The following is a 26,476-nucleotide window of genomic DNA, read 5'->3' on the forward strand; positions in this document are numbered from 1 at the left end:
TAGCAGTATTCAGATTTTAGAACATTACTTCCAAGTATAATTATTGATTTCATACGGTTATTCAAGTACGTCGGAAAACTCATTCTTTTCGTCAAGACGAGTGTGTTTCATCTGCAGTATAACGTTACGTTACGATTGTTCTTTACTGGGACGACCACGACTAGGTACGATATAGGAGGTACAATATTATACTCGTGCGACCCGATGACGTAATACACGACCGTCGTACTAATGATAATGATAAATAATAATAATATACATTCTGGAAAAATTATTATACCATAGGTACACCTAACACGGTTGTCGACCAAAGCGGCGGCGGCAGGGCAGATTCGGTCGATTTATATTTCGGTCGTGTACCTAGCTATACCGTACATACTCGCGAGCGCGATTCTCTATCATGCCGCGCAAGAATAAATTCGTGATCGTGTTTTTACCCGCCGTCGTACCGACGAACACACATTATTATAATATTATTATGCATGTAATATTATTATTATTATTATTATTATTATTATTATCATTCTTCGGCGTCGTGACTGCATTGTCATCGACGAGACAATTAAATTAGTCCGGTCCGTTAATTTTCGACACTGCAGTCGCAGTCGTCGTCCCGGCCCCCGCTATCACGTTATTGTTATTGTTATCATTACACTAGAATTATTATTTATACAAAATATTATTACTCGGACGTTACGAAAAATAATAAGAACCGCACACGCCCCGAGCGTGTGTGTACAGCGTACACGACGACGGTCGAGATTTTTCCTGTCGTTCTCGTATTTTTTCGTGACCGTTCGATGTTATAATATACGCCCCCCCTTTTCTCCCCTCGCGCCCACCGGACGAATATTATCATGCCATAACCATTTTATAACGTTTTGTATATTTTATACTCATCGTGATCTACGCGCACTTTTTGCGTTTTGTTTTTTACGTCCAAAACGCCCAGAGTTCGTTGCTCTTCGCTTAAACCACCACTGCTACACCACGCCGCCGTCGCCGGCGCTGGCAGCAACAGCGTTATTATTAACACAAATAAGTTTCAATATGACACTTCGACCACGATCAACGATGCGTTAAGTACACACACACACACACACACACACATATATACAAGTACTAACCTAGAGAGACGGGAACCGTACAAAAGGTACGCGTCGGCTTCGTCGGCGGAAGAGTGATGCGTTCTTTGCCCGCGCGCGACAATAATAATATTATAACATTATAATAGTAATAAGGCACACATTGAATAACCGCTGCGGTCGTCGTCCAAAAATCATTATTACTATATATAAGATCCCATATCTACACACGCAATAACACCTGTAGATATGTATACTTAGGAGGTCTTCGCGCTGCATCGTGTCGTCGTGTCTTTTAAACGCACGTTACCCATGTAATTTATATACAAGTCGAATATAATAAATATATCCCGGCTAGATTACTACACGATGATGAAGTGTGAGAAGGTATATATGCACATCTAAGTACTACCTATATAATAATATACGGTTTACCCGTGGAATATATCCCGTGCCCGCGGTGTCAGAGACGCGACAACGTAATGTTTATGAGACATTATATATATTATTATGATCGTGTTCACACGCGCTGGCGTGTACAACAACCCGTCCGTCGACGATATATCGAACGATTGTTCTCGTCGATTGTTGCACGGTTTAAACCGTTCGCCTATATTATGTATGTATATATATAATATATATATAGGTACACTAACCACGTTTCGACGCGTATAACATGACAATATGTATGAGTAAACGCACGGACGTCGGTTACGAAATATCGTGCGGAAACCCGTCGAAATGTCCGAGCGAGACACCATGCGCGTTCATAGATATTTTGAGAAAAAACCTGCCGATCCTTATATACCTATACATACGTGTTAATGCGGACAATTTCACAAAATATGCGAATAATGAAATGAAAGCAAATTTTGTTCGGACAAAGTTATATCATTATAACCATTTTTTTAAATATTTTTTTTCATTATATATTTTACTTTCCACCGTTGTAAATAATATGTTTGTAATTGGCCATACAGTGACTTCGTTTTTTTTTAATTTTGTTTTTTTACTTTTACAACACAGGTCGTTGCGCTGGGAAATTAACCAGGTGTCAGGTGGTTTTTTTTTTGGTAGCCATAAAATTATTTTTGCAACTCTCAAAACGTGAAAAAAAATATCCAAGTCAAAGTTAGAGTACATCGACCTACTCATTTAGCCACCGCGTAAGTGTTCATAATTGAACTCTTAATCTATAGTCATATGGTAGATACGTGTACATTAAAATATAGAAAACATAAGCGAGATAAAAATAGATTATAAGTGGTTTATATTTTACTGCCTCCCCAAACATATATTATACACTACTAAATGTTCAATATTTCACACTGCAGCATTAATAACCATCGTAATATAAGTATATAATTATTCTCGAATAACTTGTCACATAAATTGCACACAGTTTATTGCGCGAAATAAGTAGGAAATTGCTATCGGGCTTATTTTCTACGCAATATCGAAACCATTCAAGACGTAAATCAATCAAACGGTTTTTTTTAATTATGAAATGTGGATACACTATAATAGATTTTATTGATCAATTTCTATATTCCTCATATATTTGTGGGTTGGTAGGTGTATTAAATACTAACAAGTTCTAGCTCTCTTTGAGACGAATATGTGCAAGCGCGAATGTTACATATTACATAAAGTCGAAACTTAATCGTTGAAATTGGATGCTAAATATACCTCTAAACTTATTGGCCTATTGCACATCATTATTCGTAACAAACGTGGATTTTGTAGTTGAACTCTAATATGCGACGACCAAAATAGGTAGGGGGCGATTATGACTTTTTTATTCGTTTTGATGAAAAAAAATATAAATTATTAGTGAACGAAATTCGTTCACAAATGCATGCATAACGGAAACCGGAGTATGGACGGCTTCCAGAATATTGTCATTGTACGTGGCTGAGTTCCAAATACTATACTACAACACCATCGTTATAAGTATAATATAAGGACCTATACATTATAATATATTATACACGTCCAGGAGAAAAAATAAATAGAACACGGACGTAAGTTGCTTAAACACTGTTCTCCGGGATGGCAGCTAATTATGATTTTGTCAAACGCCGACGAATCTGCTTTAAAACGGCGAATACTCGACACTCGACGGGACCTCAATGCAATAATATATGACATTATATTGTTGGTGGTTAGGAAATACGCTGAAATTTCGTGTATTGGAACAATAATAAATAACGTTAGGTAATCGTTTAACCATTGTATTTTACACAGCAGCAATTACAGTCGGCCAACTAATACGTTTTTAATGTTACTCAAAGGTGTTTAGCCTCGCGGTAAGCCCGTGACTATAATTATAAGGCTTAACATTTTTTTTTATTTTAACAAAATGTACGTGCTTGTGTACATCAGGGTAGGTTCACACCACGCTCAATAGTGTTTGAACATGATGCACTGGCCGGAGTTGAACAATTAAAAATCATTAAACATCGAAATGTATGTCAAAATATATTACATACCTATAGTATGCACAACCTGCGGTGAACGGTGTCCATATATATTTTATATTTGATAATATATTATAAAACGCACAACCCTCGGGATCGCACCAAACTGCATATAAATATTACGAGCAAAGGGGTAGGTACAAAGGTAGTGCGTGTGATTAGATATTGAAAATAAATAGTAAGATGTCGATCGTTCATGGTTATTTAGCTATAACATTTTTGACATAGACAGCGATACTAATTTATAGATAGATAGCAATACAACACCGTTGAGGAATATGCGTATTGAAACCACCGTGTAAGGAATAGGGATATCATATTGCGTACGTGTATAGTGTATGTGTGTGTGTGTGTGTGTGTGTGTGTAGAAAGTGTGCCACCGTCGCCCGTGATGTTACGAAACTCATCCGGGCGGCCACGGCGGCGTGGCGTCGGTGCGGCTGGCTGGCCGAGAAGAGGTCCGTCCGATAAATACGACCCGAAGATGTATAATAATATCGTATTATAGAGACCGCCGGTGATTATTAAAATATTTCCAGAACCTACTACAATACGGATGTGTGCGGACGCGACGAGTTTTTGCGGAACAAGATGGATAGGCGATGCAAGTTGTCCACGGAGCGGGGTAATAAATCGATTCGAACAATCTAAAAATGTGATTCATTCTCGATCTTTTTTTTTAAATATTTCAAATGATTTGAACTCCACCCCCCCCCCCCTTAACAAACACACTAAAAAAAATACGCCAACAGAACAAAAATTGGGCACACGCATCAGGGGAGTAGAACCCTGCAGTGTTTAGAGCATAATAGATGCAAAGGGAACTTACATTTCACAAATTTGAAAATCGCCAAACTCTATTTTGGAGAAGTGGCTAGTTCTACTTCTGTGACAGCGACTGCGTCAAAAAAAAAAAAATTCCAAACGAGATGAGTACTGAACAGCCAAATTGATACTTTTGTCTTAACACTCTAGACCTCGGAGTGCCAACAATTCTATAAGCATATTATATCCGACGTGATAGATCATCAAATATATCTCGGAAGAAAAAACTCAAAAATAAATACCACGCATGGAAAGTTTTAAATAACCTAGGCGACTACATTAATTAATTTGGAGTTAAGTTACTGAAAAATATGAAAAGTGTACCGATTATAGTACACGAGTGCCCGATTGCCTCTGAAGTGGGTGCTATTTATTGTCCTTCTCTATATGGGGGCTTGTTTTTGATTTTAAGACAACAGCTGTTGTAGTAGTTAGTGTTCCAAAAATGTCAAGTCCAAACACAGTTTTTATTATTTAAAATATAACTTATTCGCGTTCTTCCGTAGCTGGTTTTTATCGAACCCCGAAAGCTGAATACTGCGACCCGTGTGGCCTCTTCGACGTAGGTCGGCAAAATTTCAAAATTCAAACGGAACAGACGTGCGCGATGAGACGAGCGATCGACGTATTATATTGTACCGGCAGCGTTGCCCTTGATCCACTTTCGCGGCGGCGGTCCGGTTTATGTCTGCGCGCGTAAAATGACCGCCATTTCGGTTGTTGATATAATTACAAGTAGACAGCTGCAACCACCGTCACTATTAAGATGGGTTAGGTCCATATAGGTGATAAGTTATTATATATAATTGGTACTCATCTCCCACACACAAATATAGTAACCAGGCAGCCAACCAATGTGATAACAGCTAGGTCATTCGAATCGGCTCCGGATTTAATAAGCCTTTCATAAGTGGATCGAAATGTTTAATAATTATTATTTATTTTCAACGATTTTCGAAGATTTTTGGTTTTGGATAAAACACATTATTACTTAGCCTATAATTCTCCTTATCGTTGTTCATACACTGTGATGTTTAATATTTTATGGTGTTAATCATATTACAAATTATAATTAAGATATTTCGATGATGAATAAAAACATGCATATAGCCAATTATTTCCACGGTGTTATTTTCGATTTATGCATTATAAAGTGTTATAGATAATAATACGTAAACTCATCACTGCAGACGCGAAACAGTTAGGTATCTTTGATAGTTCGTTGGATTTTTGGACCTATATTGCTCTGCGGAAATGTGTTCGCCGTCAGTCATTGAAAGAACTCGAAACTACTTAGATCGATATAAACGCGATACACTTTCATTTTCCCGACAGAGCTAGAGGACGCAAAAAAAATGTGCTAAAAGAAAAACGCAAATCGTGTCGATATTTATACATATCGTCATACCAACCAGAGGTCAACAGATAGGTAGGAGTATATATAATTATCCTATACAGACAAATATATTATATTATACTATTGGCAATCGTTAGTAAGTGATTTATCTGCAACGATGCTCGCGCGAAAACAAACACTGGTTGCAGAAAATAATATATTTTATTTTATTAAACCTCAATTTATACTATAGCATACGAAACTTATTAAATTATGCTAATAATTAACGGATAACCAGTGATTTACGCTCAACGTGATTGGCTCACTTAAAGAACAGAGGATAACAATTTTTTAGCACCGTCCTTCACCTTTCTATACTTTCAATGTACTTGACTTACAGCATTTTATAATTTATAACTTTTTAAAAATGAATTCGATTCAAATTGTTGACAAAATGAAACATGTTGTCACTTTTCATCAGATATAATATTATAGTATATCTGCTTTTTAATGATTTAGATACAACAGTTTATATTTTTTAATAATTCCATTCTTTATTGATGCAGACAATAAACTTCATTTATTATACTGAGCATTAGAGTAGGTATTTAAGAAGACTCGTGATGGAAACTATTTTGATATATTTTTAGAAGACTCCGCAGGTACTGTCTTTTAATTTAAGTACAATTCATTGCGTGTACTGCAGGTTGGACGATGATAGATCTATGGTAATATAATTTTTAACTATTTTTTAATGGGTCTTCCAATTATTTTTGTTAGTCTATAAGCTTAAATATTAAATTGCCACAAACGAATGTTGATTGGAGGACTTGTTATTATGAGTTACCTGCCTAAGAGTACATTCAGAAATAAGTATTAAGGCATAATTAGGATTTAAAAACGCATGAAACAACATAGATAGGTACGAGTATAATATGATTGAAATAATCATTTAAAAATGCATAACTCTTATTTATTAACTCTTAACTATTCTTACTAAACTGAAAGATTAAGTAATTTACCGAAAATAAATTGAATACAATACTTACGGTGGAATTTAACTCGGTTTTTAGAGTCTTTAAGTCTCATATAGTTTATACTTGATAATTTGTAATAATTGCAGATAAGGGAGGAAACTTGTCCGCACCAAACAGATTTTGAATTTTGAATCTGATTCTTTAGAGCAGATAGTAAATCCAGAAACAAACCTAAGTATTAACTGATAACAATAATAGTTTTTATTGAGAATAAAATAGAAAAAATAAAATAATATTGTTTTCGGGCTTCAGAAACGTTCGAAAACGCAACTTTAGTATAATCGTCGTGGATCAATAACCGATAACACAGTTCTGACGTCGACATTCGTACTTGTTTATTATGGTTATCTATTTAATAGTAGATAACCGTGCTATACGCACAGCATAGTGGTTGCGGATATATTATATGTTTCGCGTATTATGGATGTTGGCCACGCAGCCTCCTACTCTTTTAACGCGACGAGTTTTGACTTTCAAACGCACGCTCGACGCGTCGGCAAAAAAGAACATATTATTTTGTAGGTTAGACAATAGCCATGCGCGACGCTTTTATGTATATATATACATACATTGATGTAGGTTATATACGTTAACTAGAAGCATGGCATTTGTGTGTATGTGTGTTTGTATATAATAACACGTGTGATGTGTGTAGTAGTGGTGTGTACTTTATAAACTCTGATAAAAATAAAATTGTGTAATAATTATTATTGTACGGAGGTGTTATTACTTTAAAAAAAGGTACGTGCACGTTATACGGTGAGTGTATGTGTGTGTTTTATATATAGTGTCAGTGACATAACTTATTCGAAGGTGCTTCGCTGGTCGACTTTTTCGTTGTATCCACCAAGTCCCAGGTAGCAAACGCGCAGTTTAATAACATTATACTATATATACCGTTGCGCAAAACAAAAACTTGTTTCGCGACGGTTGTAGAGCGAAGTTGAAGTTTATAATACGTCATCTACATGGTTTATACACTATATATAACTGCAGTACACCTAGTAAATCTTGTTTTTATTTTTACATTTACTCCATCATGTTTATACATTTTTACTCGAGGACATAGTTTTATTATTTGCAATTTTAACAAGTTTACCTATTTTTTAATTTAGAACTACCGACAAAAATTCAAATTATACCAAAACCAAGTATCTCCCTTTTACTTTCCTCGATAGATTAAAACCATAAATTATACCAATATTTAAAAAAAATTAATTCTTAGAGTTATGCCATGAAAAATAAGTTTACTAGTCTATAATAACAGTTATAGTAATACCTACCCATAAGTCACGTTAAGATATCGTTGAAATAATTTAGTAAGTAAGTATACATAAATACCCCATAATTATTTAAGAGGATTTTATTCCTGTTGATATAGCAGTTTTCAGTGTTTTCACCCGCGTCAAACAATTACATCCTCCGCAGTTCAATTAAATAATTTCGGTACCACGCTGGATACTGGTTACCGGTTGGTTACACGTGACCTTTATGAAGCCATATATATATAATATGTAGGTTTAAAGTGGCTACTAAGTAGATCGTAAGTTCGTGTGTTCACGAGCGTGTGCGAGTGTCCGTGTGTATACCACCAGACCTACAGGCACCTGACTTGGTCATTATCGGTCCAAATGGACGCGCCTGTTGAATCGTAAATAAATACGAATATGTTCGAAAAAAAATTATGCTCTAAAAAGGAAGTCAAGCTTCAAAAAAACAAACCCGACTTAATAGATGGTATAAAAATAACTATTTTTACAGTTTTTTTTTTGCTTTTACGTCGAAGCAAGTATCTAATCATTAAAAAAAAATCATAAGACATATTATACCTATGTTTGTATAAGTACAAAACTACAAAACTTTCCTGTCATCAGACATCTCAGATAAAAATAATGTGCTCTGTATTATGCAGTGAAAGATAATGACAATAGTAGGTAGGTATAATATACAGTTTAAACCAGAATACGTTGAAAAAAAAATATTATACACTCCGCCGCCACCATCATAAAACCATAAATAAGACGTGAAATTGTGCGTGTTCTTCGCCTAATCATAAAAATCACCATCAAATCATGAACAAATCATCGTGATCAGGACTTCACGCAGCTTATCACCACTATACGAGAAAAACTCTTATTTTATATGCATTAAAAATAGCTCGCGGTAAAAGTAAGTAGATAATTATCGTGTAAATGTGCAATATGCACAGCAACTGTAGAAGTATACAACAACATTATAATAATGTAATTTAAAAGACATGACATCGTAATCTTGAATATGAATAGGGCGAAGGTCACACGATGATAATAATATGCTTATTATTTAACTGTGATTTATCCATGAATCGTAAACTGGCCTCTTTCGGAATCGCTTAATTTCCCTGCACTATTTCAAATACTCGCAATTCATGTTTGTGCGTTGAAATCACTAAGTTCTTGGGGTTAGAACGACGTGTGCGATATGTGACCGACTATATGGCCATTTGACCTCAATCAAGAATTGCACTCAACAATGACTGATGAACGACCCAAATCCAAGAAGATCCATCAATATTTCGGTCACTTCAAAATGCTGGAAAACATATACATAGGATACAATTGTCACAGATGACGACCTAAAATCTTTTAATCGTACGTGAGTATGCTTTTGGCCGTGACGTAAAATCATTTTTTTTTAACTAGTCTAATTTATTGCTTTCTCTTGACTAAAAAAAAACAGCACACAGTGTGAACTATGCGATCAAAGTTTTTTCACTGTATTTAACCTTCTTATTTTTACAACCTGAAACGTGGAAAATTCTCCGTGCAACCCATTTTTTTTATAAATTACCTATATCCAAAATTGTACAATGAGTATAATGAGTAATTATTATTTATTGCTAAAATTAGAAAATTAAAACGCATTGAATTTGTTTTTGATACAAAATGTTAAATATAGGTATTCATTTATAAACAACTGATGATTAATTCTAATTTAATCGTATTATTCATTAGGTAGTGTTACTAATTGTCTAAGTGTGTTTAAAGTATAGAACGTTATTTTATTTATCAAAAGTGATGTATATTTATTAAATTTGATTTGGTACGTATACAAATTTGACTACTTGACACTAACAGTATTTTATGTTATTGTACTTATCATATTATGTCTTGTGTATTCAGAACTCATACACGATATGCATATTTAAATAACGTATACTTATTGTCAATAATTATATAATGGTTAAAGATATTTTAATTACACGTTATAATCTATTACATAATATATTATTTACATTAATTTACATTTTTTTTTAGTTTAAAAAAGAACGATAATATTTTTAAGCAAATAATTAATTCACTTTTATAGCCATAGAACAATTATAACCACAAACTTATACCTATTTGTTTAGTTTCATTTTTGTACTTTTACTTTTTTCTCCTAGACGTTATGCTGCAACATATGCGTATTAAAAAATACTAGGTATAAACAAGCAACTCTGCTATATTTTGAGTTAAAAATTAAAAAATATAATAATGGTTATTTTTGGATTTGCCATATCATTGTGATAATGTTGATTTCTTTGAAAAATATTCAATATTAAGTAAGTATTTATAAAAATAAATCTAAGTACATAATTTGTTGATAATATATCTATAATTTAGACCGTTAATATTAAACGTCTACGTCATAAATTATTAACAAATTTAATATGAAAATAAGATAGAACTATATAATAACTCGAAATAAATTACTACTGTGCAACAAATTTATTTAAATTATACATGTATAATAATGGTGCACCCAAAGTTCTATGACATTTAATTAATTTATTACTATTATGTTTTAAATGTGAAAGTTTTATTCCTTAAAAAGTGATATATTATGTATATTTATAAGCTTAATGTATGAGTACAATATTTTATGCGTATGGCGGATGTGTGAATTAATCCAAGATGCACACCAATCTGATATAGAGTGGTAATAACCGACTACACTATACCGTGTCGAAGAGAAATACAATACGTATAGGTACATATTATTTTGCTTCTTTTTATATCACAATATCCAACGCTTATAATATTCCAATCGATTTATCAGATTGTGTGAAACGAATACTATTTTACTGTCGATTTCTTTAGAAATAATCGTCATTTTTTACAAAAATAAAAACTGAAATGATTTTTTATTGACCTTGAAATTTGGATTACTATACGCTATTAGGGAAGTTAAAATATAACGTCTATGAAAAACTGATAATTTATTGAAAAAATAAACAAAAACATAGAGGCATAAATTTGAAATTACATGGTTTAAAACGTAGGAAAATTTTTTTAGGTATTATACAGCTTTTTACCACATCAAAATTGCGTAAGTTAACAAATAAAAAATCGCCATTCGAATCGAATCCAATTTTTCTCTCTTTTTTTATATATTATGTTTTAAGTAATTATTTATACATGCATACCTACAACATATGTTAAGAGACAACAATTATCATAACCTAGTAACATTGAAAATCACAATTGCATAACGCTATATAAACACAAAACCGTTGTAAATATATTACAATTATAAATAACTGTACCTACATTTTACAATCAATTACCGAGCGTCATTACTCATTACCATGATGATACACATTAAAACGACAAATGTATACGGGATGTGTCTACTTTTAAACAAATTATTAATAATTAATAATATGAAATCATGGTTATTATTTTATACATATAATAAATGAAATAAATTATGTGTTATAATACAATACATAGGAACATTGCGGCATAAAATAAAACCAAACAACTGCAGTTCAAATACCTAAAGAAGCGGCACAAGATTTCAATCTCAAGTTAAGTGGCCCATAGCTTCAAGTAAAGTAGATGACATAAACAAGCAAAAAATATACAAAATATATAAAATTCACAATCTCAAATTGCAAATTGCAAATCAACAAAGAAATACGAATCTGAAAACTGTACCATAGTGTATGCTAAAATAATAATAGATTATTTTAGAATAAACTACACATATCTGGAAAAATAAAAATAAAAACCAATATTTATGAGAATTTAAAACATATCTATCATCTTAACAAAGTCTTTACTAAATGACATTCAGACTGAAATACAATCTAAATCTAGAGGACACAGCCATCCGAAAAAGTAGCAAAAAGGTAAATATACTTAAATTTATAAAAAAACACAGAAATTTTATTATATTATGTACATCGTATGCATCGTTACCTATATTATTTTATATTATATTATTATGTTAAAGTTGTAAAAATATATGTAATATTAAACACCATAACATGCTAATTGCTAGCTTTCAAAGCGTATGTTAAGACATTTGTAGGAATATTTCTATAATTTGGTACACATATGGAACAATTTATACACAGTATATTTTAATGGTTGAAAACATTTTTGACGAAAAATAAGTAACACGTTTTCATGGTTTTAAAATAACTCCAAAAGCAGACACACGTGCTATAAATATTACATATATATAAACGTACATTTGAGTCCGTATGAAAGTTGTTGTGTTATTATTCACAGCCGTATATCACTGCAATTACGTACAACATACATTATTATAATATGTGAATAGCGGCACACGGGCACATCATAATATATTATTATTTATTCATTTCGTTATCGGTGGACGATGACAATGTAAAGGTAAACATTACAGTTTTGAAACGAATATTGATAACAATACAAAAATGATCAATATATATATTATATTGCCAATAAATGTAATAAATGTGTAGGTACTTTCTTTTTTTTCGATTCATCACTAGCCGCGGCGACACTCGCCAAGCGTGTTACACAATTTTGCACATTGCTCGAGCTCTGTAGTAGTAGGTACGTACACCACGTATATTATTGCATAAAAACATACGGTCTGTGATGGTTGTCGGTTTTATTTTAAATTATACGAATATTGTCAGGTGTTATTTTCAGTGTACTGCAGTCTACCAACCCACCTTCCTACAACTATATACACCATACACCATACAGAATGTCTCACCGAGCTTGATATTATACCCACCCGCCAACTGCATAATAATAAGCTCCACTGCCCTCCTCCCCTACCACAAACCATATTTTAAATATAGTTAATCATCTGTTCTCAATAGAAATTAGTTATTTATCATTCAAAACATTAATGTAAATTTTCTTTATAGATTTTGAGGAAACACACAAACAAATGTTTTTATTTTATTATATTAAGTACATAAGTAAGTAAACCAAAAACAACTTCGAGTTATTTTGAGTTACCTGTTATAACTTATAACATTTTTAATTTTCTATAATAACTTAATAACTAAAATCATTAATTAGACAAAGTTATTGATGAAAACAAACGCCACGATGAGACACCATATATGTATACCACAGCAGACGGGCGCCGATTCACATATAAATTAACATTATGTATTATATATGTATAATATATTTGTGCAGACACCGACCTGCAGCAGCAATAGCATCCAGTCTGCAAGTATTGTAAAAACTGGAACTCGTACGCAGTCCGTTTGTAGGCCTAGGTCATCCGGCCAATTGTGGTATCAAGTTCAAAGCAATATAATAATGCGTAGCCGACAGAGAGCAGAGATGGCAGGATATGCAAATGTCCTATCAGCAACTAAAAACAATGTATCTTAAAACATTCGATTCTTATACCACATACACAGATACACTCTATAGAAGTATAGACTACTCCCCGCACTCACATTTAAAAATGCATAAAATTGGACAACCCGGTTTTACAACCAATTATTTTTTTTCTCACGTCTGTGTGACCAGCAACGTGGTAATATACCATCGCTTTATAACCGTGAATTGTATAGGTAAGTATAGGTACTCATTACAATATTTTCCACCAAGCACAAGCAAATAGCCTCAATGTTTTTCTTTCTCGCTAAATGCCATCATTCGAGAATCAACACCAACATGATGAATTAGATCTGTGTTCATATATATCTGTGTGTGTGTATAATAACAAGTGTGATGTGTGTAGTAGTGATGTGTACTTTATAAACTCTGATTAAAATAAAATTGTGTAATAATTATAATTATACGGAGGTGTTATTACTTTAAAAAGTGTTTAGAATGTCAAAGGGAAGTCCATTACTTGATTATATATATATATATATATAATGGTTAGTGTATAGAACATATTTAATCGGGAATTGAGTGAAAAAAATTACACGATATTACAAGATGATATGTAGTATTATGCTTTTTTTACACAATTCAATTATACGCCAACGCAATACTAATATTTCTGTGTATACACTTCACCGATAGAATTTAAACGGAAAGACCGGATATTGACGCAGGATCGTGTCCGCTCGTACTTCTCACTTTGTGTATTCGCCACTATTTGGACATGTGATTAAATAAACGTAAAAAAATTTTAAAAATTAAAAATTAAAAAAAAATATGGAAAATGTATGAAATATGGCGTATTTGTACAAAATATAAAACCTAATTATAAATTAAAACTTTATGAAAATCTTTAAAAAGCATCTTTAAAAAATATATAATATATACTTCAATATGCGTACCAGTTATAATTTCTTCTAAATTACATTAACAAAGTACCTATACCAGGTAGGTATCCACTAATATATAACAATTTAATGTTAAATGAGTTCATTATTGTCTCAAAAATACTGACATTAAAAAACAAAGCATTCGAAAGTTATTTAACATAAGCCTTAAATAGCCTTGAATATAAAAACAAAAACTCTATATTGATTATTGACTAAAAGAGTATGCGAGTTACGTTAGTAAAAACCAACAAAAATTATTTAATACAACTACAGTACCTCCTAATAAAGTTAAGTTTGTAGATAATCATGAAAAGAATGCCAAATAAAATAACCGAATTAAACTATCAAATTTGAAACGTACTAAAAGCACATTCACACAGATAAACGACTATAGGTCGTTAGAAAGAAATGTTTAGGCCTTAAAATATATTATATAAATATGTTATCAATAACATTCTCGGAAGCATCGAACCTGATGTCATTTTTCATTATTCCGAAATAATAAGAGCTAAACATATATTTAATGTTTTATTTAATATACTTAAGCGATAAAGTTCATTACTTTTTTTTTCTTTGAGGGACAAGGGTCTCATAGTCATGTAAGTAAATGTAGTTGATTAAATGTTAGAACTACTTCTAATAATTTAATATCAATCTACGTGAATGTAACAGCCTGCGTCATACGAATAAATTAAACCAATATGTTTTCATAATTCAACTTTTGTCTGTGAATAATATAATATACTATTATCACTTTTATAATTGATATTGTCATTCATATAATCATATCGTTGTATAGAAACGAAAGAGAATGAACCGTATGAATTACTGGACATTCTCTGAAACACGTCCGACAAGAAGGCGACAGATTATTGTTTTTTTACGTGTCTCGCTGCAGTAATTTTACAGTGTACCTACTTATAACAGCTAGCTGGCGAAAGAGAAAGTGATGATGATTTAGCTGGTAAGCTATGTAAACGCACTTTTTAGTGTAATTTTAGTGTGTATAATACACATATACATAATTATATTGGTCTCAACGCATCATTATTTTGAATGTTCTTCAGATATCTTCGAATTCTATCGTTTTTTTATCGTGTTTATCGTTCCGGGTAGGTCATAAAGAATTCACTAGTCCAGATCATCAAAGGACACGTGGGTCAGTAAATAAAAAATAATAATAAAAACAACGTGTCTGAACCCGGATCAGTATTTACGAGTATGTCTATGTACGTAGGACAGTAACAACAACACGCGTGAAAATAATCTGATAGGCAACTTAGAAAAAACAAATTATACATAAACCTACTATACATGTATGGTTGTATAGGTAAATGCCGTAAAAATAACGCCGTGACCCTACGGAACGTTGAGTTTCAAAGTCAGGGTTTCAATTATATTCAAGTTTCGACGAAATCTATTTCATGCTAGCACGGTAGTTTAAATTGTTATCTTGAAGATGCGTTGATTGGCCGACGAAATTAATTTTACACACTATCCTTGATAATGCTTCTCGTAATAGGTTATTTTTATAATCCAAGTTATACATCAAAAGGAATTTAAAATAGTTCCAGACTTCAGTTTCGATTTAAAATCAATTTTGTCCAAGTTCGAAAACAACATATAGATGTTTTTTTTTAATATAGTCGTTAAAGAAGGTCGAGTTATCCACATTAATGCCCAGGTACATGAAACGAAGGATTTGTTTCAGTGGTTTTCCACGGATTAACGTGATAGGTTAGAAATAAAATAAAAGTTTAATTTCTTTATGGGCATTAAAAATATAAAAATATGTCCCTGAACTTGACCGTTTAGAGAGTTCTAAACATTTTTTTACAATGTATTCAAATAAGAAATTAACAGAGCGTAAAATTTTTTTCTATCTGAATCAACGAGAAAAACTTAAAATAATTGCACAAGTAAAAATATCTAATATTTTAAATTTTATTAAATATCTAAAGATATTAAGTATATACTACATTTTACGTAAATAATAATAATTAATTATCACACTAAACAACAATAAAACATGTTATTGTACCATACAGTTTCCTTTTCAACATACAATCCAAATATACAATTCACATTAATTACAATAAGCAACTATTTCGGAATGAAGAGAAATATTAAATTCAAAGACTTGGGAACTCAATTTTGATTTAAGTCCCGATTTAAGTACAGTAGGTTTTTTAATTCTAGATGTAACTCATCAGCGAATAAATCACTGGTATTGGGGTTCAATTTGAATTCAATAGTAAATTTAGAGATGAATTTTATTACATGCATTATTTTCTGATTTCTGAGAAAAAGAGACGGATGGCTCAACATTTATTTCTGAAGATAGTTTATGAAATTTGTAGTTACCCATAACATTCATATTTTTCTTAATTTGATGAATCCAATATTTGCCACAACATTGCATTATTAATATTTAATGTCATTACCAATGTGTCGTAAATTGGTGTGTAAAAATGCATTATATAAATATAAATCTAAATATTTACTTTTATAAATTGTATTGCAGTGTACAGAAAATGACAGTATGTTATGTCAGAAAGTTTAAAGTCACTGTGGTAGTAATTACATCAAAATCACTGAAATTTATTGATAAAAAGCTTTATTTTTAGTTTATATACAATTTCATTAAAATTTTAAATTTCATATAAATTTATTTTCTACAGGTATAGGAAAATGAATTTAGTTGTGTCAAAATTTAAAATTCCAAGTTATTTTATTAAAATCGGAAAACAAAAAAAATCAGGAAAAACTAGAATTTTTTGGCAAAATTATTTTTTAACAAGATCGGTTTTCTTATTTTGTCGTAATTTAAAAACGAATGTAAAAACTTGAATTTATCAGCTAATTTTTTCGTCAGCATTTTATATACAAAATATAGTTTGACTTTTTTGAGTTATTTTACACTATCGACTATATTATATAGCGTTTGATCCAATAATTTTATGATATAGCTGATAATTTGGTCAATGTAGGTAGGTATAATAAATAGGTATACATATTTTTATTATGTCCGTGTTTTGCATATTAGGACCTATATTTACAATAATCTTTTTAGAATATAAATATTATTGTTTTTTGTATGATAATAAAAACATATATAGAGTAGTAATTCTCTTATGATCTATATACCTAACGGTACTCGTTATAAACTTGAAATATTTATGTATTATAACTTTTTTGAGTATGGACACCTGCCAAATTTATATATCTTGTCAAGGCATAACTTTATACATAATACGAGATTTAAACTTTGAAACACCGACTGAGTTATTGCAGTCAAGGTTTACACTACAGACTACCAACTACAACATGAAAACCAAATTGAGCTATTTTTCAACCAATAACACATAGATACATAAAGGTTATAACTTATAATAATGTATTATTATTTCTTTACTAGTTTACTACAGCGACATTAAGCTGCAAGCTTTACTGCAAGTGTGGGACAAACGGTAGAAATATGTCCGTATATTATGACTTACGGACACGAAGTCTTTGAAATGAATTTATTCATTTTAAATATAGGCACATACGCCAACCAGCAACAGTTAACATCATCGGGTTAACGTTCCTTCACTCACGGCGATAGCAGTCTCGTTTTACTAGTATAATCGTAAAACTATATAAATATGGTCGTTCATTCGTAATAGTTTTTAAAAAAAACCAGCAGCTACCGTTACCACATCGCCACCTTCTGAATACTACCGTCGTCTATATTATTATTATTACATATTAAGATAAACATAATATTATATTTGCGTTGATCATTTTGGGCCTATAAGAAGTATACATGTGTATTGATCAAGCGCGGCGAGTGAAACGAGTGAGAGGGGAGAGCATACATAAACTCGTGTATATACATATATAATACATTATACACATAATATAATATTGGCGCCATGTCTACAGGAAAGATAAAAACAACTTAAGTTGCGCAATTGCCTACGGGCAGTTTAATAACGCTTATGCTCTTCGGCAACAAAATGCATATAATATATGTAATTACCCTAGGATTGCGTACGGACAAAAACAGAGCTATACAATCAAGGGTGAAATCCCAGAGAAGGAATGGAGGGTTGACGGAGGAGTCAATGATAATTTTTTCGACCACTCGTATCAGTAAACATCAAACAATCAATTTTCGTCGACTCGTCGTGTTATCGTTGGTCATGTGCGACCGGTCTGACACCATGTGATATTAAATTAAAGTGACAATCATGTTTGGCGCCAAATTAAGAGGTCTCAATTCCAGTAAATATTAAAATTTAACTGCAGCGGTTCCAATGCATGCTAGTTTTAAGCCACGATTAAAACACTAACGGCAAACGAACAATTAATAATACAAACTGATATGAATAAGATCCTCGACAAGATCATAATTACAGTTCACAAATATTATAGAATCTAGTATTAAAGTACGTACAATTTTCTACTTCTATGCAGAATTCCTTTGTAGCATAAGTGGTATCTAGTCTCCTAATATCTACGCATGATTATATTATAATGTAGTGCATGTAACAACAAGGGCTACAACCAATATCAGATCTATAATTTTATAAACTACCTAAATACTCGCGTACGAAATGCTTATAAATATAAAAGCATTATAACATTTTAACAAACCCATTATAGTTACATAAATAACTTAATTAATGTATCAGTAAAGTATTATACGAATCTCCAATTAAAAAGCTAGGTACAGCCTAAAATGTTAATACATTTCAGTAATCTGGGCGTTATTAGTATTTACGATTTTGGATGATTGTAAAACTCTATCTCAGTTTTAATATAATGTAGACGGTACCTATGTTTATTTCAATGTTAGATTTTGAACTATAAATCGCCAATGTTTATTTAAATATAATAACTTGAATAATTATCATTTATAATAATTAATAAATAAGAAAACTAAAAACACAAGTGTACATCAATTGTATGTAATATAATAACACGTGCTACCTATATCGATTTGTAATTTAAAGTAAATTATCTGTTTAAGTTTTGTTTTCAAAACAAAGTTAATCGATAAGCAATAATTCAAAAATAGTTTCTATATACGTACTTACTATAATGTGCACCTACAAAATATTTAAAATTTTAAGTAAGTATATATACTGAATATACCTAAAACAAATTAATCATATTTACAATTGCTACAACTAATAATTACACAGAAAAATATAATCGAGGTATTCTTTAAGCACATTAAATTAAAAAAACTCTTATCAAATTAATATTGTTATATAGGTACCTAATAACTAATAAATAATACGATATGTATCTATTATTGCTCCATATAAATAATGATTTGTTGAGTTCCAAAAAGAAAGAAGATAGGTAAACTCATGGGCGCCAATTGGGGGGGGNATTTTAAAAAAATATGTAACTATATAAAAATCTAATTATAAAATTAAGAACCTTTATGCACCTCCGTGCTCATCTGTTATTTAAATAAATACTTACTAGAGTTTAATTTTAAATACTGTGATTTAAACAATCAAAAAAAAGGTTAATAATTTACAAAATGTCCACTAATTCTTAACTCTTATAATTTGTACTTAAAATTGAAGCAAAAACCAATTATAAATATTTTTACTCATTCAACAGACTAAGCCTTGGATTTAAACAGAATATTGGACAATGTCCACGTACTTAAATAATATAATAAAATAAAGGTATACCTATATTTTCGTTTAAAATATAATAATTTTAATTTGTTTGAAATATTCATCATAGGTTTGTTTTTTTGGTAAGAATTGTATGATATTTTACATGTAAAATAATCGAAATAAACAGCATTTCGGGTGCAATCCCAAATTTAAATGAAGGTCTCCACGGTCAGTTCATTTCATAGACATGTTAAGCCTTGACTTCAGATACACTAGCATTTATATTTATAGTTTAGAAATAAATAACACATAGGGACAATTTTCGTTTTTTATTAATATTTTACAGTGATTGGTACACCTATCTAAGTATTTTTTCCTAGTATAAATAATATTCGATTAATTTAAACAACATGCTTGAGTAAGTTTATAGTAATCCGAAAATACTTGAGGAAATATGTAGGCCCACCTGTAAATATGTTTATACGTTATACCTACCTTAATTATACTAACATAGGCACAATGGAACATTTTTTGTTATAATAAGTATCAAGATAAAAACGATTTTGGTACGTATCATCACACAATTTTTTTAACTAAGTTATACCGCAGCCTATAATAATATTATTTGTCTATTATATCGGAATGTTTTATCATTTTTGAATATTTAACAATTCATTTCAAAATTACATATCATAAGAGTTGTATAATTAAGTTATCCACCTATACTACATAAACATCTGCATAGAAATATGCATAATATGATGTATATTCGAAACAGTTATATTATAATATTAAGTCTTTAAAATGTCGTAAAGGTTTAAAGGTCGTTTGGTAGACGAAAAATAACTACTGCCAGTTATAATATTGTTATCACGCTATAGGCACATTATAATTCGTAATATTATACTTAGATATTTGGACGTTAATAATTATAAAGGTCTCTGAAGGTTGAAAAAATCGCCCTACAAACCATGTCGCACGATCGATTTGACGTTATTAATAATTCATTAAAAACCAAACGTAAAATCGGAACAATGACTAGTTGTTTTTCGCGTAGTATATATTGTAGTCGTAGACAGTATTATTTTAAACGTGTCCTGCGATGCGTGCAGCGGTGTCTCGACGTAGTGTTATATTATTATGGTCGTTTACATGTGTTGAAACAAAAAGAGAAGTGTATAACTGGTAGGTTGGTCTATAATATACAACAACTGAATGACGTACACTTGCACCGGTGCAGTTTTTCATACAAATCGCGTTTCCCAATTAAATAAGCCTTACAAAATAATTATTGCGTCTCTCGCAGAACGTTTTTCGAAACATATAGGTAATAGGTACTGCAATCGAACATAAAACCAGTTTCGAAAAATCACGTCGCTGGCAGAAGCTTTTGACTTCCCCTGTCACGCGACCTTAAAACACGTTGACGTTCTGTTTCCTATAATATAATAACAACGCCGGCGAAATGATATTTCCTGTTTGTCGACGATGAATCGACAATAAAACCCGCCAAAACGCAACACACGCGGTTAAATAATATTACATTAATATAAGCACTGACTATAATGTAAAATATAGGTAATTACAATGTAAATTAGAACTAATGGCCTAGTAGCAATATTATACCCAGTGATAAAATATCGAATAGACTAAAATCGTATGAAATCGAATGGTAAATAATTACTTATTGGACGCATTGGATATTAATAACTAACTATCTAATCATTTGAAATAAAATGTTCTTCCTTCGAATTTACCTCCTACATCGGACGAAAAAGGTCACCCGCTTGGACTAGGTTTAACTCGCGATTGTCGGCGACTTAATATATTCCGAGTACTTATTTATAATAATAATATAAACGATAGGTACAACAACTACGATAGTAATATTATTATGTAATAACATGATTTATTATACTAATCAAAATATTTTATTCAATAATAATATACTAATGCACCCTAGATTGGTACAATGGCGGTAGCTGTAATATTAGGTAATACGAAAAACTCACGTTTCTTCGACGGAGTGTACGGCTTGTCCCGCGCAAATAGTGCAATTGTAGTATTATCCAAAACGTCGACAGGTAAGTGCACCGAACGGATAATGGCAACGACAACGCGGATGAACGTATAGGCAAATAACGATCGCCGCGGACACAGTCGATAATATTATTATTTCGCACCGTCGACCGACCGCCGGCTCATCGGAGGGGTGGAAAATCGATAAGAACCGGTTGAAGTTTTTCGGCTACGGATATGTTTAAAATACAATCGTTCTGTATTATTATTATCGAGTCGTCTGCGATCGCGGCTGGCGTTCGGAAAACCGTCGTACCACGGGCACTTTTGAAATTCGAATCGATACCCGCGTGGGCACGCGACCAGAAAGACTAAATAAAACGACACTGCGCGCGAAAAATTCTCTCGGTCGACAAGCCCTGTGAGAGGGACAAAATATTCTAACTACGATTTATTATAATATTATATCACACAATAAACGATATTATACGGACAGTGCGTGCGTGCGAGCGTGTTCGAACCAGCCGGTCGCGATACGTATCGGTGTGCGCACTGACTGTCGTCTGCGTGCGTGTGTGCGTCGGCCGGCGAGCGAACGTTTTGGCCGGAAGGTCAGCTGATTAGAAAGAAAGTACCTGCCGCCTCGGTGGTGGGAGTCACGCGACGTCGATCGCGTATCGCCGCGCACGTATAATATTTTTATTATTTATTATATTATTATTAATTATTATACATTATTTTATTATTATGGTACGTCTACATTTGGTGCGATGTTATTATTATTGTTACATTGTTTGTTATTGTTATTATGTGTTATTGGCCATTACGAGCTTCCCTTCCACCCGCTCCGGTGGGTTCGTACGCGTTTGCATATTTTTTTCTGGTCCATCTGCAATGTGCCGACCGAGCACGTTGTTCGTTGGATGGCCACAACGTCAAACAATTGAAAATACGTGGTATTCTATTTTAGCGAATTTATAGCATGCCCCATGGGCCTCAGGGAGCATATAGTTTCATTAAAGTAACCATGGTATATACAGGATCTACCCTAGACGCGGTTACGTTTTTATACACTGTCTTTGCACGGAGTCCGTAGTTATAAGCTATACTATAATATAGACTACAGGTACGATTTTACACAAAGTTGTTTTTCTCACCAATCGAAGTATTTCATTTACCCACCGAATTCACACCCTATTCAATTATTATTTGTATCGTTATCGGTTTTACTTTATTTAATACCGCCGGTCGCTGCAGATCTAATGTACATTTTAAAATTTAGCTCATCTATCATATAAATAAACGGACAAGTGTTACTTGATATTTTCTCCGCTGCACGGAAAAACATTGAATCATAGATATGTTTCTGCGGGTCCTTGTAGCAAATATTCAGAATTCAATGTTTTTCCTTACAGTGGAAAAATATCAAATAGCACTCTAGCGGAAACTTAACTTAGCTCGCTACAGTTTATTTTTGTTGTTGTGTGAACCGTGAAATGGTTTATGGAACGAATGTATTGAATTTGTATGGTGAAAAAACATATAAATCAGTTATGAGCTTAATTAATCAAATTTTTTTGTACCTGGTGTAAGTATTTGAAATGATAGTTTCATTATATAAGTTAAACTTATTATGTATGGTCGAAGACACAACGGTAAGAGCACAAGCCACCAGGCTTCAACTTACCACCTGCCATAAAAACCAAACTAAACCGTATTAGAACCGAGCAGGGAAAGTGTTATGTGTATGTTTATAATTTATTTTATTGTTTACCTTTTTATATCAGTATTATTATATGTATGTCATGCCGGACATGCTAAAAAAATATGTCTGCATCTTTGTAATGAAACTATACCTAATATCACTAAAAATATAAGCAACATTGTGTGTTTATTGATTATTGAAAAATATAAATATTTAAATTTAGTAGTAGGTAACCAGCAGGTTACTACTTACTATGTTGCTACTAGGTACCTAATCATATTTTGATACTTGATAATGATGCAACCAATATTGCAGGTTTGTTGATAATGTGATAGGTAACTGATTAGTTTCTTACAATGAATATAAATATATGTACCACGATTAAAGCAATATACTACCTAGTCCCTACCTACCTTTAATCGTGATAAAACTAATATATTAGTATGTAAGATGTATTTTTTAGTAGTAGTGGTTCAGTCATACTACATTACTGCTTATAGTGGAAAAACAGTATGCATGACGCACTAATATGAGCATTATGTCAAACCCTAACATATTAATAATAATAATAATAATATTAACCTGTGATACTTAATATACCTACATAGGTGACTGATTTGCATTTTGACCTTGACACGCCGCCTGGAGTTTATCTTCAGGAAACAATAGTGACAACGGCTCTCAAATGTTTGTCCAGAATGTCGTTGTAGTGCACACTACTATATTATAATTTATAATACTTGCGGACGGCTTTGAAAAATTATTCAACCTAGAAAAGTTTCAAAATTCAGAAGACGTCACGGACGTGATGAAAACGGTCGTCGGTTTCGAAGGTCTCAGATTTCCTAGGAAGTAAGATTGGCCATTGACCTGACGGAGAATATTGTGTGCACGTTGCAACTTGCAAGAAGTGCATAGATAATAAAAACATGAATAAAGCAACATCTTATCAACAGTGATCAATGAATCCAATTGAGGCCAAATAAGTGATAGGTACCTACTAATATCTATTATCTACTGTAAATATATTATAATTATATTATAAAAAAATATAAACAAACGGCCTCAATATTTTGTCACTTCACGACCTCAATAATCAAGATTTTCAAGAAGAAAAATTCGATACGTATCGATACGTACCACCTCGTATCGAAGTCCGAGTCCGATACGGGTCGGTACGTATCGCTTGTATACTGCACGTGTAACTTCTTGAACGCTCAACATTGCCTCGATACGTATCGATACACTCCAAATTCTTCCTTGAAAATCTTGAATATATATTATATGGTGCGCTCAATCTGTGATGTCCCATCCATGTTTTCATAATCTATGACTATGAGGGAGTGGTGGTCGCCAGAGGTTACCACACATGGTTGGGTTAGGTTAGGTTAGGCTAACCATAATTCAAACATATAACGGCAAAAGTCATGGTGGAAATAATTGTCACGGATGGTGATGTTAAAACGGTTAGTGATAACTGATAACTTATCACTAACCGTAATAATATCTAAATAATAACATACAAAAAATTGTCTGAATATTTTGTTATATTTTGTTTTCATTTTGTGCCTAGTGATGAGATTAAGATTCTCGGCCGGAATGTCAATGAACTACCCCTACACGTACTCCGTATACCAATTTATTTTAAAAACACTTACAAACCCGAAAACGATTTATTTAGCTGAAAATATGACGTCGTCTTCTCAATAGTCATTAGTCGTATAACCTGGATGGCGGTTGCATAGTCCGATTTGATGTACAGCGGTCATCACAGGCTCATTCCAAGAGTTTAAAACTTCACCGGATTTTGTGAACGCGCAACACTTGAGATGGTGGGCTCGTCACAAAAGTAGACTTCATGGATAAAAATAACTTTTTAAGTATCTTTTTATCCGTGATTGCATTTGAAACTGTTGTGGTATCTCTGTATCAGCATTTAACACGATTTAGCGGTACTAACCACTATATTCTAATTATGAACATCCGAAACTCGTAACTTCCATATTAATTTTCTTTAGATTACAATACTATTATACCTATTTTGTTTGCTACATATAATTCCTAATATGTATTGTTAGGTTAGTGGTAACCCATTCGCGAGTACTGCAGCAGTTACTGTAGGTACTTAATATATACAATACAGATCGTCGACCGTCGTGAGCTGCCAAGATTATGACGTTTCGGGCTAAGCATAATCAAGGTAAGATGCACATTAGTCACCAGATACAGAATACAGAATATTATTCTTTGGAAGTTTGGAGGATATTATTCCTTGGAGGGGATATTATAAACTATAATAGGTATGCGCTTTGTGCGTACAAAATTCCATACATCCTGCACCAAATTGTTAATTGCACCACCGACCGTATCTCGTTGAGCGGCACGGACCAGTGGTAGGTTTTGTATAGCTGATCAAGTTATTTCTCGCCAACGACGATAGAGCGACTATCACGACGACAAAATATCATAATTCATAATATACACAAGTCATGAAGTTGAGACAAATATACAGCCATCTGTAAATAACATTGAAATAAATCAGTAGGTATACACAGCAACGACGAGGTTAATATAGTATATTAATATGTTATCGTTCTTCGAACTCTGGACCTACGTCAAATAATATTGACCGTATTGTTATATTATCTTATATAGCATTCTCCCCTGTAACATGCATTATAAAAGGTAGGTAGGTATATATTAGTATAATGACTAGATATAATGTCAAATATTTTAATAGAGATCGAATTAGCTTTTTTATCAATAGTGAAATGGTGAATCACCATCAACTGATTGGTTAACAATGCCCGTTGATT

General features: G+C 32.2%; 1 protein-coding gene across 2 annotated transcripts in view; it reads right to left on the minus strand.

Annotated features, from left to right (window-relative positions):
• Window positions 1-22,537, minus strand: part of LOC111028322 (AF4/FMR2 family member 4-like) — a 58,212-nt gene extending 35,675 nt beyond the window's left edge. The window contains exon 1 of one of the 2 annotated variants that reach the window (XM_022306918.1): window positions 21,949-22,537. Coding sequence is in view for 1 of the 2 variants with exons in the window: in XM_022306917.1 (XP_022162609.1) it covers window positions 13,224-13,241 (18 nt within the window). In the remaining variant the exon portion in view is untranslated. Of the gene's footprint in view, window positions 1-13,223; window positions 13,257-21,948 lie in introns of those variants that run through there. The other variant, XM_022306917.1, reaches the window with a different exon arrangement.
• Between the last annotated feature and the right edge of the window lie 3,939 nt (window positions 22,538-26,476).

The sequence above is a fragment of the Myzus persicae genome, unplaced genomic scaffold (genome assembly GCF_001856785.1).
Source record: "Myzus persicae strain clone G006 unplaced genomic scaffold, MPER_G0061.0, whole genome shotgun sequence".
In the NCBI taxonomy this organism is placed as follows: Eukaryota; Metazoa; Arthropoda; class Insecta; order Hemiptera; family Aphididae; genus Myzus; species Myzus persicae.